Source organism: Equus caballus, chromosome 12 (genome assembly GCF_041296265.1).
Source record: "Equus caballus isolate H_3958 breed thoroughbred chromosome 12, TB-T2T, whole genome shotgun sequence".
Taxonomy (NCBI): domain Eukaryota; kingdom Metazoa; phylum Chordata; class Mammalia; order Perissodactyla; family Equidae; genus Equus; species Equus caballus.
The window spans coordinates 33,901,082-33,919,236 of NC_091695.1; the positions used below are offsets into that span (position 1 = coordinate 33,901,082).

General features: G+C 51.5%; 1 protein-coding gene and 1 long non-coding RNA gene across 31 annotated transcripts in view; one reads left to right on the forward strand and one right to left on the reverse strand.

Moving 5' to 3' along the window:
* LOC102147393 (liprin-alpha-1-like) overlaps window positions 1-18,155 on the reverse strand; it is a 112,498-nt gene that overhangs the window by 34,177 nt on the left and 60,166 nt on the right. For 29 of the 30 annotated variants that reach the window (XR_011424014.1, XR_011424013.1, XR_011424016.1 and 26 more), the window contains 6 exons: window positions 17,501-17,632; window positions 16,131-16,193; window positions 14,995-15,074; window positions 10,958-11,093; window positions 7,595-7,818; window positions 4,694-4,925 (listed from right to left, as the gene is read on the reverse strand). Coding sequence is in view for 25 of the 30 variants with exons in the window: in XM_070229878.1 (XP_070085979.1) it covers window positions 4,694-4,925; window positions 7,595-7,818; window positions 10,958-11,093; window positions 14,995-15,074; window positions 16,131-16,193; window positions 17,501-17,632 (867 nt within the window). In the remaining 5 variants the exon portion in view is untranslated. The remainder of the gene's footprint in view (window positions 1-4,693; window positions 4,926-7,594; window positions 7,819-10,957; window positions 11,094-14,994; window positions 15,075-16,130; window positions 16,194-17,500; window positions 17,633-18,155) is intronic. The other variant, XM_070229870.1, reaches the window with a different exon arrangement.
* LOC138916699 (uncharacterized) lies at window positions 2,495-4,521 on the forward strand. Its single transcript, XR_011424023.1, has 2 exons — window positions 2,495-2,673; window positions 3,929-4,521. It is a non-coding gene; the product is annotated as an uncharacterized lncRNA (long non-coding RNA).

The window sequence follows — 18,155 nt, forward strand, 5'->3', positions numbered from 1 at the left end:
ACTGTCCAGAACTTTTTGTTTTGGGAGAAAAAGAGAAATAGCTTGTACCATGATCCACTATCATTTTGAGTAGTGATGCACCTTCCTGGACTCTGTAACAAGTGGAAAAGCAAAAAGGGATCTAACTCCTGCATCCCAGACACGCCTGTCTGTCTCATACGTCTCAGCGTGCAGAACAGATGCTATAAACTGAGGTCTTTCTACGCGGTTTAAAAGCAATTTGTTTAAGCCGGCTCAAAGCAGTCCTGGCCTTCCACTGGAAGATCCTCTCCTTCAGACTGCCAGTTTTCCCGGGTCGGGGAACGTGAGGACAGGAAGGAGGCGGTGGGGAAAACGTTAACTCCGGCAGGTCTTACTGATCCATGTGGCTCCGTGGTGAAGGCAGGGCTGGAGTCCTCAAAACGTGCGTGGCAGGCGTTTGTACAAACAGCAAGACCTGAGCAGCCAACTTGGGCTTTTTTAATGCGACTGTGTAGAGTGTCGCTCCACTGCAGCCCCACAGCGGCTCAGTGACAACCAAGGGGCTTAGTGCAAAACGGAGTCGAACTCATTTAAGATAGAACCTTAAGCCGTAGCTGGATAGATTCCGCATGCTCTCCTGATTTCAAATTACAATCTGCAGACAACCAAAGGCTACGACGGCTAGAAACTATCAATACGAAACTGAAACAGGGAGAGATTTCAAACTGAGGTTAAAACAATCACCTATAAAAAACAAAAAAGAACAGGACAGGGAGCAGTCCACGGGACTGAGTTCACTGTCCTCAGCGGAGACAGAGCTCAGGAGGAGCGGCCCGCCCTGGCCGGTGGCTGCTCCCGTTGCGCCCCCGTGGTGAGGGGCCCTGCCCAGCCCGGGGCCCGCCAGGCTGGGGCCTGCACGCTCTTTCAGAGCTGACTGGAACGAAGCTCCCCGACAGCTGGGGGGTCACGGCGGCGTAGGCCAGGGACGCTGAGGAGGAGGACAGTGCGTGGCCCACGCCGCCCGTGTCTGCACCATGCCTGCACTCCTGCCTTTCATCCTCACCACAGCCCCACAGCAAGGCCCTCGAAGGAGCCAGCCAGCCAGCCCACAGTGCCGTGAGCAACAGGGTCAGGCTGTCCTGCCTGGACGTCAATCAACACGCTCCTTCCTTCCCTGAGAAAGCCTTCCCACCGAGGGAAACACGGATGCGAGTCGGCGGGACTGAGGGCGTGCTGTGCGCCGCGGGGCCGGTTATAAGCTCTCAGCTCCTTGCAGATCGTGCACGGACGGGCACCGTCTGCGGCCACCCCGAGGAGCGCGCTTCTGTCGTTGTCTTCACTTAAACAGGAGGGCAAACCAAGGCGCAGAGAGGGCGAGCAGCACACCCGGGTCACAAATCATCACTGACAGCGGGGACTTGAGCCTGCGTTTCGCTGAATCGCCACGGTGCTCTGCGCAGCGGAGGGCTCCCACGGCTGCCACCCAGCTCATGTGCTCTAAGCGCTGCGGTCAGAGGACAGCTGCCCGAGCATCCGAAGGGCGGCCTACCAGCGCAGGATCAGGCAGCTTCTGGGTCGGGGTGCAGGCTAGGCACATGGCGTGAAGGTTAGGAGGAAGGCATTCTGGTCAACAGATCTGCTCCCCAGTGCGTGCACGTCCTCCAAGAACAGGGAAGCCCGATTCACGACTATCTATAAGGAGAAGAGGCCCGCTGGCCCCCGCTGTCAGGGACGAGTGAGGAGGTGAGAGAATCTGCAGAGAAGTCAGGCCGTGGGGGAAGCGACTCAGTGTCCTGGTTTTGAAATCAGACCAGTCCACACTGCAGCGTTCCCTAACTGTGTGCCCCTAGGCACAGCACGTGGCCTCTCTGAGCCTCCGTTCCACATCTGTCCATGGGGATAACGACAGTAACCTGCATCTCACCGGAAGTCCATGAGGACAAGAGAGCAGACTCGTAGAGCACTCAGCACAGGGCCTGGCATACAGTAAGAGCTCATGACAGCTAGCTATGTTTTTTTTTTTTTTTGAGGAAGATTAGCCCTGAGCTAACTACTGCCAATCTTCCTATTTTTGCTGAGGAAGACTGGCCCTGAGCTCACATCCGTGCCCATCTTGCTCTACTTTATATGTGGGACACCTCCCACAGTATGACTTTCGCAAAGGGGCGCCAGGTCCACACCCGGGATCCGAACCGGCGAACCCCGGGCTGCCGAGGAGCAGAACATGCGAACTTAAGTGCCGCGCCACCAGGCCGGCCCTTCTAGCTATGCTTATTAAAATTAGTTTTTCCCCAAACTAAAATCTGTGGCTCTGCTTCAGTAATTTCTCATTGAAAAAATACTATAGCCATTATAAATAAGCATGCAACGATGAGAAGGCAAATGAGTGGAAGAAAGGCACACCCTTACGCCTGTCCCAGCATTCTATGCAAACCACCAGTGACCTGTCTCCAACAGGACAATCGTCATTTGTGACATGCCAGGTGAGTGTCAACATGTCCATTTAAATGTCAGTGATTCACAGGGCTCATTCATGCCAAATGATAGGTGCCCGTCAATACTTCAGAGAAACAAAGGTATGTTAAATTACTAAACACTTGACCTTTCTATGATGTTTCCTTAAATCACTAGGCTGACGGACGCATGCAAAGAAATGAAGAGAAACCAGATTTACTGCATACTCTGAAGTTAAAAATTCAAGGATCAGTACAGGTAAATATATTAAAAAGAGAATGACAAGACAGATATAAGCAAGCTGAGATTCAGAGAAAACGTAACTGGAAATGGAACATCTTTTTCACCATGAAATTTAAACAGTAAGTTACTCAAGATTTACTAGAGAAACACTATAAATCGTTACTCAGGGAGATAAAATTCTATTACAACATATACAATTTATTAAAATACGGCATTTTATAGAACAAAGGGCCCTAACAGTTGTCTATTCTAAGCCAAACTTCTCTAGAACTTAGTTTGCCCTAATGAAAAACATGTCTCTAAACATCAATTTAGTTGACGAGGAAGTTATTGCAAGACTTACTATAAAACTGAACAAACCTACTTTTAGTTATTAATCACCTATTGGTCATTCATATAAAATTCTTACCTAGAAATTGATTTAAAATTTCTCAAACATAAATTTTTTGATTAAAGCAGGGTACCCTGTGAAAATACGTAAGGATAAAAGCTAGCAGAATAGCAGGTGGAATCTTCACATTCTATGATTCCTATGAGATATGTGAATTTAAAAAATAGTCTATTAAAGGCATTAATTGTTTATGTCCAACAAGTTGATGAAATTTACAGTCTTGAATATAAGCATCAAAACCAAAAGGTATACTGTTTGTGTCAAGTTTCCGTTAATTCTATACTTGGCGGATTATCTCTGTATATATAAAAGATTTCATTTCTGAATTACACAAACCCTACACAGTTTGAATAAAAGCACTCTGATCCAGCGATATCATGCCTGTATCCACATCTGTTGTACAGTGACACAGCAGTAAAAACGTATCACTACTGAGGGAAAAAGACACTATTTCATGAGAAACGAAGATAACGCAGAAACCCCACTAATGAGCCCCAGTGGCCCCCACACACACACCATGGCCCCCACTGTGGCGGTTCCCTGAGCACCCCGTGGAGGGGGTGTCACAGCGCGGGCTGAGGCCTGGACTAACAGTGACAAAATAAACAGAAGGATGACACAGGAAATCAAAACTAAACACGGAAGCAGACACAGCGTCAGCCGGCACACACAACTACAAAAACAAGGAAAAAGAAAAACAGAACTGTTTTTACAAATTCTCTGAAAGGAAATAAGCATGAAATTGTCAAAGAGCTTAAAATATCAGCTAATGAGCTAACGATGTAAATTATAAAAATACTATGTCAAAACACGCGAAATGGACTAGTTACCACTTCGGACGCTACTAAAGCGATTCACGGTTCATTTAATTACACGCAGGCTAACAACGCAACTAAAAACGAAAATGGGTGGTAGCAGAAGAAATGAGAACGGAAGCGCAGTGAGAAAGCAGAACGCTGTCAACATGATTTCATGCATTCACAAAACCCAGACTAAACACGTGAGAAAGCTAGGCACTATTCTTTAGAGCAGCACGCTGTCGCGGTCCCTGCACTTCCAGAGGCTGCGCACGAACGCAGCCCCGCGCTTCCCGGGGAGGCCAAGCGGCAGCGCGCTCTCACTCACGCCACCCTGGATTCACCTGCAGAACCGGTGCCAAGCATGCCACCGAGGGCATTATTAAGAGGACCGATTTAGCTTTTTCTTCAGTTTTGTTTTTGACGGCATATTCTGTACCCTCCAGTCAGGCATCCCGAACGTAAAGACAGACAGCACTGACTCTCTCTGCACATTTTCCTATATGTTACGATGGCTGCTGTATTTACTTTTGTTACACTGTCTATCGCTGGAAAACAAAAATATCCCCCTAGCTGCCGAACCCTGCAGAGCTGACCACGCTCAGAGCTGAACAAGTGAAAACTTCTCTGGAGTTCAGGCATCACCCCAATATTAAAATTAATTTGTCACCATGCTATTGTTGAATGATTAAATATGAGTTGGTTTTAAAAATCTCAAACCTCTGAGCATAACAAATGCACCTGATTTTCTTCCGGGTTAAAAATAAAGCATATTCGTGGTGTCCAAGACTTAAATCAGGTGTGTCGGGGGCGAGGGGAGACAGCACAAGAAAAGACAAATCCTTACCAGAGTCATGATACCTAGTCTGTCCACCTCCCGAGCTGGGCTGTGCGGAATCCTTCGCGGGGTGGACCGGCCACTGTTCGGAGGAGAGGAGCCGGCGAGCGAGGAGGCAGGGTAGAGGGGAATGGAGCTCACTGATCTAAAACGACGAAGATTGCCAAAACTCCCACTGCCAACTCGACTCTCAATCTCCTCCGCCCGCTGCTCTGTGTTTTCCTTTTCTTCCTGTATCAACCTAAAGTAAAAACAAAACAGTCATCCTTCCTTCATTAGCAGACAGATTAACGGGTTCAGATGAAAAAATCGGTGCTTGCATTACTGTAAGGAAACTCCAATGACGGTTGCTCCAACAATTAACACTTCAGCAAAAACGTTCCACTTTTTCTCTCTTTAACACACTCGGCTTCGGAACAGCACAAAGTACACCTTCCACTGAGTCTTACCAACTATCTCTGATCACTCGCGTTTGATTTTATTTACGTACCCCACAAGTCTGGAGGGGCTAGTTGGCAACTCTCTTACTACACAACGAGATGTTTGAATTTTACAGCTCCGACATTCCCACTTCTCAGGGCACAGCTGCACATTTACCTATCGGTTTTTTTGACTGGAAACTGGGAACTCTGATATAATCAAAAAATCAATTTACAAAGCAATCAGGAGTTTCCAAACACTTAAGTCTCTAGACTAGACGAAAACATTGATTTTTTTTTTTTAAAGGTTGAGTTCGAACAAAAGTATTTTGTTTGTATTATTTGACAGAATTCTCCACCAGCCTCATCTGAATGAATTCACGTCAACCATGCTGCATTAATTTGGAAATTCATAATTAAAGCTCTTCTCTCCTAATGTATAGTGGATGCTTAAACAGCAGTTTTAATATTTGACTATGCAAATCATTACTCTAATATTAAATTAGTAGTAACCTTGCAGTAACCTGTCCAATTAAAGTTCTACTTATATATTCTGAAAGTACTTTCTGTTACTGATACCAAGGCAGTGGACAGAATTTACCATTTATATCAGGTCAACTTGCTACATAAAGAAGAACCCATTTTACTTAGCAATACACTGTGAAAAATAAAAGCTGACGTTTATAATCCTTTCGCGTTTCCCACAGCGATGGGGAAAGGCAGTCTTCCGGGCTCTGCGGGGTTGAACACAGCACACGAACCGTGGTTTACGGAGGCAGACTGCAGGCCGCACACCCCTTCCTTGCAGAGCCTACAGCTCTCCCTGGAGTTAGTTCTGCCCCTCCTTCCCTCCCGCAGGCTCTGCGCAGGAACCGGCACTTGGCGTCTGTGTCAGCTTGACAAGAACAAAATGTTGGCAGCAACTCTGCCCGGACCTCCCGCAGGGTCACCGGCACACGGCTGGTCTCTGTGTGCATGCAGGACCGGACCACGGCTGCCTCAGGCCTGACAGGGCAGATCTTGGGCTCCCTGTCACCCTGCACCCCAGACCTAAGGCCTCTTAATCCCCCCTCGGACGGGCAAGTCTTTGGCTTGATGAGCAGTGCCATGTCTGCGCCCAGGATCCGAACCAACGAAACACCGGGCCGCCTGCAGCGGAGCTCAGGAACTTAACCACTCGGCCACGGGGACAGCCCCCCCTCAGACGGGCAAGTCTTTGGATTGCACCCCACAGTCGGCCCTTTGTCGTGTAAATTTACTGTTATAACTGCTAAGAGGCTTTCGAAAGAAAACACCTCTGAAACACTGACGAGGTTAAGATTCAAACCATCCTTTGACCACTGTCTTTTTTTTTTTTTTAAAGATTGGCGCCTGAGCTAACAACTGTTGCCAATCGTCGCCTTCTTTCTTCTTCTTCTTCTCCCCAAAGCCCCCAGTACATAGTGCTGGATTCTAGTTGGGAGTGCCTCTGGTTGTGCTATGTGGGATGCCGCCTCAACATGGCCTGAAGAGCGGTGCTGTGTCAGCACCCAGGATCCAAATTGGTGAAATCCAGGGCCGCCAAAGTGGAGCGCGTGAACTTAACCACTCGGCCATGGGGCCTGCCCCTGACCACTGTCTTGTAATGAACCAATTTTCACATTCTATTAGTTTAATAGAGGAAAACGCAAGTAGGAGTGGGAATTTGCCAATCTGAAAACCTCGGCTTTCTGTTCCAGGTGGTTGGGTGACACACCTGAAAACGTGAGGCTCTGAAAGACACACAAGAGGGCCCTCCTCAGCGCTGGAGGAGGCACAAGCGGCAGGTGGACGCTGCCCCAGCTCCCTGCCCCCCGCAGGGTTCAGAGTTGGGGAACACTCAGGCTGGAGGGGGGCAGGAAACTCTCCCTCCCGCTTCCTACTGCATGTTTCACCTTCGCTTGCCAGTGGACTGAACTCTGGCGTTTCTCCTCGTAAGTCACCCGCCACCTGGCACTGCCCGTGAAAAGAGTCCTGCTTCTTACCCACAAGGGCGCCAGGCCAGTCCACCTCCTCCTGGCTCTCCATGGTGCCCTGCCCCACACCACAGCTCCCCTCTGCACTTCGGAGCAGGGAGGCCTCCTCCGATGTGCGCTCAGCTCTCTGCACCCCGCCCGTCTCTGGAACCCGGCCTGGGATCCAGAGTGGCACAGGTGGACACTGAGCTCCCCGGCAACGCTCTCCAGCTGTGTCATCGGCTCGTGGGGGAACGGACCGAACCCCTTTCACCCTTCTGCAAGATCTTACACAAGTGTACCCACACCACAACTGTGGCGAGAACGCCCGGTCAACTGAACTTTCCAATCAAGGGCAACCTCAGAACTTAAAACTATTCAAACAGGATTGAACTAAGTTTTACTATCATGGGACGTGTAGAATACGTCCACAGTATTTCTTCCAGACTGTCCTAGGTAGCATACAATTCTTTAGAGACATGCATGGTGTCTGTGGTGCTATGCACAAGCCCACGTACCTGATCTCCTTGTTGATGGCGTCCAGCTGCTCCTGAAGCATCATGGCCAGCGTCTGGGCATCGGCCTGCCCACTGGGGGACAAGAGGCCAGCTGGGCTGAAGATGGTGTCCCTGTCGTCTTCGCCGTCGGACGCGTCCACATCACTCTCGAAGGCCTGCGCCACGTTGGCCAGGACACTCGCTTGTTGGGCACGTTCCCAATCCTGTTCATTAAGAGTCTGTACCTAGAAACAAGAAAATCAAATCTCAGCAAAGATGGAAAATAACAACCAAGTTACAGCAACTTACAGTAAACCTAGCAGAAACTTAAATATCTTTTAAATAGAAGCCCAAAAGATTTTGGAAAAATAGGCCATGCTTGTAAGTTGCTGACACGTATTAAGCAGGCAGTATTTCAGGGGCAGGACAGTCGATTACTTAGACTGCCTGGTAACAGTCACATCTCACTGTGGACACAAGGCATTTCCATGACGTTATTCACAATGGTGACAAGACCGAGTGCAAACAAAAACTGAAAATTAGAAAAATACACCATGGGGGGGCCGGCCCTGTGGCATAGTGGTTAAGTTCGGTGCACTCTGCCTCGGTGGCCTGAATCCACGGGTTTGGACCTACACTGCTAGTTGGCCACGCTGTAGCAGCGAACCACATATAAAACAGAGGAAGACCGGCACAGACGTTAGCTCAGGGCTAATCTTCCTCAGCAAAAACAAAAACAAAAACCACACACACAAAAACATGGCACGATCAGCCACGCTAATGGGAAGTAAAAAGTTCACTAGATCCATGGCAGCTGTGTTCACTGCAGTTGCCACACCACTGTACTAGTGTTATCAAGTAACACACCTCACTGGAGTTCCCCAATCCTCCCTCTTCTGAGCCCGGTGTGGACGAGCACAGACAGCAGCAGGCAGGGGCAGAAGGAGACAGCAGGGCAGCTGTCGGACGCACTCGTCTCAACACCCAGGGAAGAGCGAGCTGGCGGACCACGGTCTCTAGAGAACTGAGGCTCTCGGAGAAAAGGCTCCTCTGTGCCGAGCCAACTCCTGTCTCGCGTGATGGAGGGGTACCGTGTGCAATCAGAACGCACACAGAGAAGGCATGCGCGCCGGGGCCACGTGACCCATCCCGTGCGGCTGTCTCAGCCCCTCTCTCGAAGCCTCCATCTCTTCCTCTCCCGTCCTCACTGAGCCCAGGGCCCTGCCTCCCACTTCACTGACACGACATCAGAGCAACCACAAGACTTGAGATGCCCTGCTGGCTTATCTCCCCGTCCCCCGGGCCTTTACCCATGCACTCCACCTCCCCTCCCAAGATCTGAGGTCGCGGCCAGGTACCTGGGCCCCCACCCAGGCCAGCCCCACCTCTGGGCACGAGGCGCACCCCCTCCGGCTGACTCCAGGCTCGCCTGCTGTGCTCCCTCCCTCTCTCGGGGTAATCGATTCTCTACTGGCCCACACCCATCAGCCTGAGAAGGTTTGCGCCCTTCTCCCTCCTTCAGATAACACACCAGAACCACGGAACCTGGATGCCACGTCTCTTTCCAGCCACCACTGCACTTCGTCCCGATGAGTAAAAGGTCTCCAGAGCCGCCTTGACTCCGCCTCCACCTCCTCTCCTCCTGCTCACCTCCCCTCCCACAGAGCTGCTCCAGGATCAAAGCGCCCACCTTAAGAAGTCCGCCACTGACCTCCACCGCCCTCTCGTCTGGCCCATCGGCAGGCCCAGGCCTGCTGCTCTTCCCTCTTCCCTGAGCATCTCGCTCACTCGGCTGCAGGCCCCGTTGTCCAGGGTTTCTGCCTACCTCCTTGTCACTCTTTAGTCTCCTGCCGGTCCTTTCTCAGTCTCCCCAACCTCTCAATTTTGGAGGGGCCCACGGCTCTATCCTGGAAGCTCCTCTCTATCAACAGGCACCCACTTTGGACTTGATCTCATCTTACACCTTTAAACACCATCTGTATGGTCATGACCCCCACATCTTTATCTCTAGTCCAGACTTCTCTCTTGGGTTCCAGGCCAGAATATCCAACTGCCTACCTGACACGTCCACCTGGACAGCAGATAGGGCTGTCGACCTGATCAGGGCCAGGCTCCACTCGTCTCCCCTGCCCCGCAGTCTTCCTCATCGCAGGAGACAGCCTCCAGCCTCCAGCTGCTCAAGCACGGGCCCTCGGGGGCCTCACTCGCCTCTTTGTCTCATACTCTATATTCAACCCATCAGCACATCGTGTTGGCAGGACCTTCTAATATCTCCAAATGGGTCCTTCCCTTCCTTGGCTCAAATGTCACCGTCCCTGTGAGACCTCGCTGGCTACCCTACTTAAAACTATCATTCCCCTCCTACAGCTCAGGGTACCCCGGGTTTCCTTTCCCTGCTTATGACCATCGGAAACCCTGTGGTGGTTTAAATATACGTCCACACTTCTCTAACACTCCTCCCTTGGCCCACAGTGAGGGCAGGACTCGCTAACTCACTCTAACGCACCGAGTGCAGCCAAGGTGAAGGCGTGCTGCCTCCAGACCAGGGCCTCAGAGGCTCTGGGGCTTTCTCCTGGCTCTCTCTCAGAATGAGCCCGGAGCAAAGCTGGCGGGCACCTTTCCAGGACACTCAAGCAGCCCCCAGAGAGGGGCCAGGCAGAGCCAGGCAAGTGAGCCTGGAAGTGCACTCTTCAGCCCCAGGCGAGAATCCGGACGGCTGCAACCTCAGGAGAACTGAGCCCGAACCGTCCTGCTCACAGCCCCGAGCCCACGGAACCTGTGAACTCTAAGTGCTCCTTGCTTTAGGCCACTGAGCTCGCAGCAGCCTGTGACCGCAGTGAGAGGAAACTGACACACGGCCCGTACTGTACTTCTCACGCACGCTGGCTCCTCACTAGAACGTGCGCCCTGGCGGTGCGGGCATCTTCTCTGCCTGTATTCACTGCTGGAGCCCTAGTCTATAATGACGCCTGGCCCAAACCAGGTGTGCACTGAATACGGGTGCTGTAAATAAAAATACGCAGAAGTAGATAAAGACGTGCTGTTAAACAGACACAAGTAGGAAGGTATTTAAACTTCCCGATGTGAATTCTTCTCACTAAAAGATGACGGATACACGCATTCATTCACGCTTATCGCTGCTTCCAAACCGTACTAATTACATTACGTTGCACTTAAGAGTAGGTCATATTCTATCAGAACTTGTTCTTCAGAAAAAAGCATGCCTAAAACGAAACTCTTAGCCAGAAAAAGGAAAATGGGGGGAGGGGAAGAGAGAAGGCGACCTATGACCATTGGAATCCCCAAAGTCTCAAAGTCACGGGACGAGCAGGAGACACGCCCGAGGGCCGGCAGCTCGCGGGCGGCGAGGACGGAGGCCCTTGCCTTGGACGGCTCATCCCGCAGGGCTGCCACGCGGCCTTTCTGGGGGCGCCGCAACACCGCGCTGCTGCTGGAGGCGTCTGCGGGACCGTCTGCCACAGGGAACCTGAAATCCGAGACACTGCCCAAGTGGGGTCGGCTGAAATATGGAAAACAAAAGGTCATTATTAGATAAGAAAAGCGAACTAAGTTTGTTAGTCAAGCCAGAAGCTGTCAATTTGGAAAACACGTAATTTCACAGAAAAAGGACTCCAAGGAGGGCACCTCTGTCCTCGCTCCCGCCAGCACTGAGCCTTTCAGCCCCGCCAGCGGGGACACTCCATACCTAGGAAAGCCAATGCTGCCACTGCAGACCTGGAGATGAGAGGATGGGGTCCAGCTGTCTGGGCCGTGGAAGAGGCATCCGTCACCCATGTCAGGGCCCGCAGAGGGGTGCTCAGCCCTGCCTCTGCTCGACCTTCTCCTCGACCCACCAGGAAGCACCCCCACCCCGACCTGCGGCCTTCCACGGTCACTCTCCCATTTGTGCCAGGCTCCGCAGTGTGAGGCTGGTGGACACCGACACTCCTCTCTCTGCGTGGCACTGTCTGAAGCGCTCCCACAGGCCCCTCGGAGGGAGCGGCTGCAGAAGCCCTTCTGACCACAGCTCGGGCTGGTATGAACCAGGCTGGGCAGGACGCTTTGAGGATTCCAAACCAAAAGCAGAGACTGCGTGCAATCAGACTGACAGACAATCAACACGCCCGGCTAAAACAGTCCCCTGAACCAGTGACTGGGGCCCTGAGCACCCGCGAGGGAGACGCTCAAGAGAGTCACTAGGAGAGGCCCTGGGGAGGAACTGGTGAGCAGAGGCGAGGAGGGCGCAGCCCAGCCCAGCGCTCAGCCCTGACCGTGGGCACCCCAGCCACACCTCAGTCCTGGCCCGCCACCGAGGGCCTCCCTGTTCTCCGGAAAGAAGGCTGGCTGCCTTCATTTTCAGGAGGCCTTACGATCTGAGAAGACAGAGTCCATTCATCTGATTAAAGCCAGTTAGACAGGGGACCCCTCGAGCCTCCCCACCCGATCGTGGACAGGGCCAGGCTGACATGCCAACTCATCTACTTTTGGTACACACCTCTCGACATCTTTTTAAAGAAATACCTTCTTGTAGCGTTACACGAGATTTACTGCCTGTTCGAAGATCTCCAAGTCTGGAATTCCCCTTGGAGCACACCCAGCCCTACTTCCTCTACCCCTTACTCCTCACGACACTCTCACTCTCCCTCAGGGTGACTTCCAGCCCAACTGCTCTGGGGCCGTGAGACGGTTCAACGGCAGATGAAAGCGATGCACCTGAAATCCTGCGTGTACCTCTGGACGGTTCGGGAAGCACAAATGCTTCCCGATTCTGACACCCCTTCCCAGGCTTACCTGCCTCCCGACCCGCCACCACCCTGCAGCTCATCACTTGCTGAAGCCTCTCTTCTATATGGCCAATCTGTTTATGGAAGGCCACCCATCACCGTGCTTTTCCACTCCTCAAGCTAGACTACCTTTTCTCATGGAGAAGATCACAAAAACAAGATGACCGATCTCACCGTGGAGTCACACCAAATGAGCTGAGCCTGCCCTGCCTGCCAGACCCCTTCTCCTCAGTCCACCCAAGGCCCTTCCACGCCTACTGTGATTGGTCTTCCCCCCGTTTCTACAGCTCCCAACCACCTCTCTTCTAGGCCACTTGACATGCAGCCTCTAGCCTTGCCTCCCTAAAACAAAGCCCTTCCCTCCGCATGCAGCCTCTCCTGCCCACTGTCTTCAGACCACTCCGCCCCAGGTGACCTTGGCCATCCCCTCCTGCCACCTCTGCACTACCAGAGCAAAGAGCTCCTTTCTCTCCTTGTCTTTCACCTCTAACATCACACCTGGGACCGGCAAACATGTCAAGACGTCTCCATCGGAAAAACTGCCCCCAGCTCTGCCACCCCCTCAAGCTCCTACACCGGCTCCCTTCCCTTCAGGACTCAACTTCCACAAGAGTCACACACGCGTGTCCACTTCCTCTTCACCCACGTGCCTGTGAGAGCCTCCTCGCACACACGCCTGCAATCCCGAGCAGCGGGTCCGCCTGCAGCGCTCTAACGACACGAGCCTTCCACCAGCGAGGACCTGAAGCAGAAAGCAAGTGCCTGTTCCCTGCACTGGTCCTCCTCTGCACCTCGCTCTCTGAAGCGCACACTCTCCTCCTCGAAACTCCACCTTCCAGCGGGTTCGGCGTCAGGGGAAGCTTCTGGCTCTGCCTCTCTGTCCTCGCTGATTTCTCCTCTAGTTTCTAGGAGTGGGTTAGGCAGGGACAGCCGCAAGATACCCTAAACCTTCAGGATGTCCTAACTTGGCAAATGCCGGAACACCTGCAGAGGTTCGGAGCTTCCTCCTGAGTCGTGTTGGAGGCAGGGGCCCGTCTCCTGTGTTTCAGTCACTGCCACCAGGTAAGCGCTTCGATAACTTTTGCTAAAGCGTAACTCTCACTTGATGACCATTTTCTACAAAGAAGTAAATCACCTAAATGAGAATTACCGCCTCTACCACGATGAGGAAGAAAAACTCAGGATGCCGGGCAACTTGGTAGATTCACGCCGAGCCAGGGGGCTCACTCCCGCAGCAGCCGGCCCGGTCACGCCTCGAAAGATCTGCGAGCACCACGCCGTTAACTCTCAGCCTCTTCAAAACATACAGACTCCAAGCGCCGCACCAGACACGCGAACGTCAGGGCATCCTCCCGCTCCAGCAGCGCAGGCTCTCCGCGGCCTTCTCTTTCACCTCGAGGATGCGACCGTCACTCCCAGGTGGACGGGGCTTCCTCTGGCACCCTGGGCTCTGTCCTCCGATCCCGACACCATCACGCCCACACTCTGGCGGGTGCCTCAGACTCATATGCCCGACACTAATCAATCGTCCCCAGCCCCACCTCCTCCTGCGGTTCTGAGTTGAGTCAAGGATGTGACGGGAACCTCCAAGGTACCAGAACCTAACCTTCAGGATGATGCTGTCCTCTGCCCTCCGGCCTGCTCCGAAGCTCCAGGCTCCCTGAGCTCAGGCCAGGCAGTGTGTTCAGTTGGCTGCCCCTGTGGCCTGCATGTGTTCCTGTACACACACGGCAGGGGCTGGAGCGTGTCTGTGAGTGCGTGAGCTCCCCGTACACACACAGCAGGTGCTGGAGCGTGTCTGTGAGCACGTGAGCACCCTGTACACATATGGCACGTGCCAGAGTGCGCCTGTGAGCATGTGAGCGCCCTGTACACACACGGCAGGTGCTGGAGTGCGTCTGTGAGGGTGTGAGCGCCCTATACACATACGACAGGCGCTTGAACATGTCTGAGCACCCCGTAAACACACAGCAGGTGCCAGAGCACGTCTGTGAGCACGTGAGCACCCTGCACACACATGGCAGGTGCTAGAGTGTGTCTGTGAGCGCGTGAGCACCCTGTACACACATGGCACGTGCCAGAGTGCGCCTGTGAGCATGTGAGCGCCCTGTACACACACGGCAGGTGCTGGAGCATGTCTGTGAGCGCCCTGTACACACACAGCAGGTGCTGGAATGTGTCTGTGAGTGTGCGAGCACCCTGTACACACAGGGCAGGTGCTGGAGCGTGTCTGTGAGCACATGAGTGCCCTGTACACACATGGCAGGTGCCGGAGCATGTCTGTGAGCACGTGAATCCCCTGGACACACATGGCAGATGCCGGAGCATGTCTGTGAGCGCCCCGGACACACACAGCAGGTGCTGGAGAGTGTCTGTGAGGGTGTGAGCGCCCTGTACACACACAGCAGGTGCTGGAGTGCGTCTGTGAGTGTGCGAGCACCCTGTACACACACAGCAGGTGCTGGAGAGTGTCTGTGAGCGCATGCGTGGCCCGTACACACACGGCAGGTGCCAGAGCACGTCTGTGAGCACGTGAGTGGCCTGTACACACACGGCAGATGCCGGAGCACGTCTGTGAGCGCCCCGTACACACACAGCAGGTGCTGGAGTATGTCTGTGAACGCGTGAGTGCCGTACCCGTGGTGAAGGGACACCCCTCTCAGCCTCGCTTGGTCCAGCTCAGCCCTCAAGGCTTCGATGTCCAGTACGAGCTGATCCTACAAAACAGCAAATGACACATACTGCAGCTGTCTCCTTCAGGATTTAAAATTATTTGCATCAAATGTTGAACATAACCATAATAGGTTAAATTAGCAGTTATAAATATCAAGTATTTTAGTTCTGAGAACGTTTTCTCCGAGAGTCCTATAGTAAACATAAACACTCAGACCACCAAATTAGCTTTATAAACCCTGATGCATAAAAAGTCATGTCTTAGTCAAAGAGAAGTTTTTAGAGGCGAAACACCGAGTCATTAACAATTATTAATTCTGTAGAGAGATTTGGGGTGGGAGAGGCGAACAATACTCACCTTCTACTGCACAGACTTCCCTGTGTTGTCTTTTTCCTTTCTGTATTGTCTTTGTCTCACATCGAGCACACATTCATTCATTCATGAATCATTTGTTCATTTGTACGTCCAATCTCATTTTTGTACACGTCAAAACAGTAAGGAAAACTGACAAAAAACTTTTTAAGTCACCTATAACCTTCTAGATCTATCCTGTCCCATACAGCAGCCACTCGCCACACGTGGCCATTGAGCACCTGAATGGGGCTGGTCCAAACTGAGATGTCCTGTAACTATAAAGCACACAGCGGGTTTCAAAGACCCACTATGAAAAAATGAATGTAAAGCAGCTCATTAGCTTTTATATTAATGACATGATAAAATAACATTTGACTCTATCAGGTTAAGTAAAACTAATTTCACCTGTTTCATATTACACTTTTAAATGTGGCTACTAGAAAATTTTAGATTATACATGTGGCTCCCATTACATTTCTGTTGCACAGCACAGTTCTAGACGACAGGTTTGTGCTAAGGTTTTAGCTTCCAAATGAACCCAGAAAGGACTCAGAACTCTGATCCCTACCCGCTGCCAGACTTAACATCCACCGCCAACACAAACGCATTCACGCACAACTCTAGGAGTGCCATAAATCTTACAGCAGGAAAGTCTGACCCCACTTCACCCAACGTCTGTAGTAGTTATAGCAACAGTGAACTCGCTCAATTCACGGATTTCTCAATGATTTAGAGATTTAAGTACCTTATCATGTTGCGTTTCTTCTAACTGCTTTTTTGCATTTTCAACTTCTCGTAATAGAGAATTCTGCAAAAGATGAAGAGTCCTTTAGTGTTGATTCTTGAAAACGTTCCACATAATAGTATGGCTACATTTCTGTCTAAGATAATAAAGTACCACGGAAAAGGGGCCACGTGAACGTACTCATGAGCAGTATTAGAGTGAAATGCAACAGTGAGACCATCGCAACTTCTCATGATAATTTTTAAATACAGAACCTACTACCTCCGTGATGGATTTTTCTAAGTAAGCATGTCAAGCCCATAGTGTAGGCCTATCTGCATCCGTTAAACTGGTTTATAGCAGCTTTTAGATTTTACAATTCATCGGTCACTTGGGAAACCTGACATAAGTTTCAAATGTACAGTTTAAATCTAAGGTAAAAGTATTCTGCCCTTAAGGTTGGCCCACTGATCAAGGAGGAAAGGGGGAAGCGCCCTGTGTGGTCTCTGATAACGCCTTTCCTGACGGGCTCTGTGCAACAGGAACGTCACGTCATTAGTAATGACCACTGGTCTCTCTCGAATGAGCGTGACCACGGTGCCCACCTCAGGGCAGGCTCTGGCCGTTATCTTTAGGGACACCCGTGCAGTCGGGACAGGTCGTGCCAAGGCCCAATGCAACTGTCGCCCATGAGAGCTTCTCTGACAAATTCTAGGGCTCTCCTTCACCCTGGGGATGGCTGAAGTGTCCCCATGATGAGAGGAGCATGAGTCCTGCTCAGACGTTTTCCAAACCGAATGGAGGGAGAGAGGGAGGAGCTGGAACACTTTCAGTTGATCCAAGCCTTTATTTTACACCATTCTCCTACACCGTTATGTTTATAAATGAGACAGAAATTAACTTCCGACGCAGGAGCAACGAACGGGTGAGGGCTGGGCCCAGCAAAAGATTCCAGTGCAGGGGCTGGCAAGCGAGGGCCTGTCCCTGTCAACAAAGTTCTACTGGAACACAGTCACTCACTCACATGTCACCAACGGCTGCTTTCATGCTCATTATTAGTAGGCATGAAATTATTTTGCTCAATTACTCATAATTCGTAAAAGCCTAAAATTTTTACTATCTGGCCCTTTATAGAAACAGTTTGCCAACTCCTGCTCTAGAGAATAAGAATGGTAAACAAGCTTCCATACACACAAATTGGGCAAGAACATAACAAACGAGAAGTTAATTCAGCGAGCGGTTAACAGTTGGCACTTTTTCCTCCTTACGGAGTCATTTCTACTTCCTGTAATGGCTGTTAACCACCATTATGCAGCATTCCTGGGGAGCAGAACATGGGCGATCTCTCTGTAAAGGATGGGAAACCTTCGGCGAGGTGTGTGACATCCCACCTTGTCTTCCAGGGCAGCCATCCTCTCTTTGAGATGAAGCTGGAGCCTCTCATCAGACTCTGACAGAAGCTTGTCGACGGTGTCGGACAGGCGTTTGTTATGCTCCTCGTTCATCTTCTCTCTCTGCCTTGCCTGGAACAGGAGAAACAAAAACCTGGCCACTGCGAGCAAAGGCAGGATCGTTTCCCCCACCTTGGAGTCACCCGTGCCGCCATCCCTGGGCTGTTCCGGCCCTCCGCCATCAGTGGACATCTACACGATGACCAGGACTGCCTCACAGGCGCAGAGAAAGGCAGGGCCAAGTCTGCGAGAGCGTTAATGAGAACGTCCACTGCTCCTTAAACGAGGCCCTCACGGGGCCTCAGCAACGTCACCCATCCCTGACTGTCGGGTGGGCTCCAGGAGCAGATTTACACCCAGACACAGCAGAGTTTCAAGGGGATCAGCTTATCCACACACCAGTGGAGGAATCTGCCCATGTAAACAGAAGCTTGCGTCTGGATTCAGGAGAAAAAATGAACTCAACTCACAAAGCAAAAGGTAAAGAAATTCATCTGGGGAAAAAACAGTGGAGACAGAGACTTTCACCTGTTCTTTATACTCCTACATCACTTGAATTTTTCGTAATGAACGTTTATGTTGAAAAATTACAAAT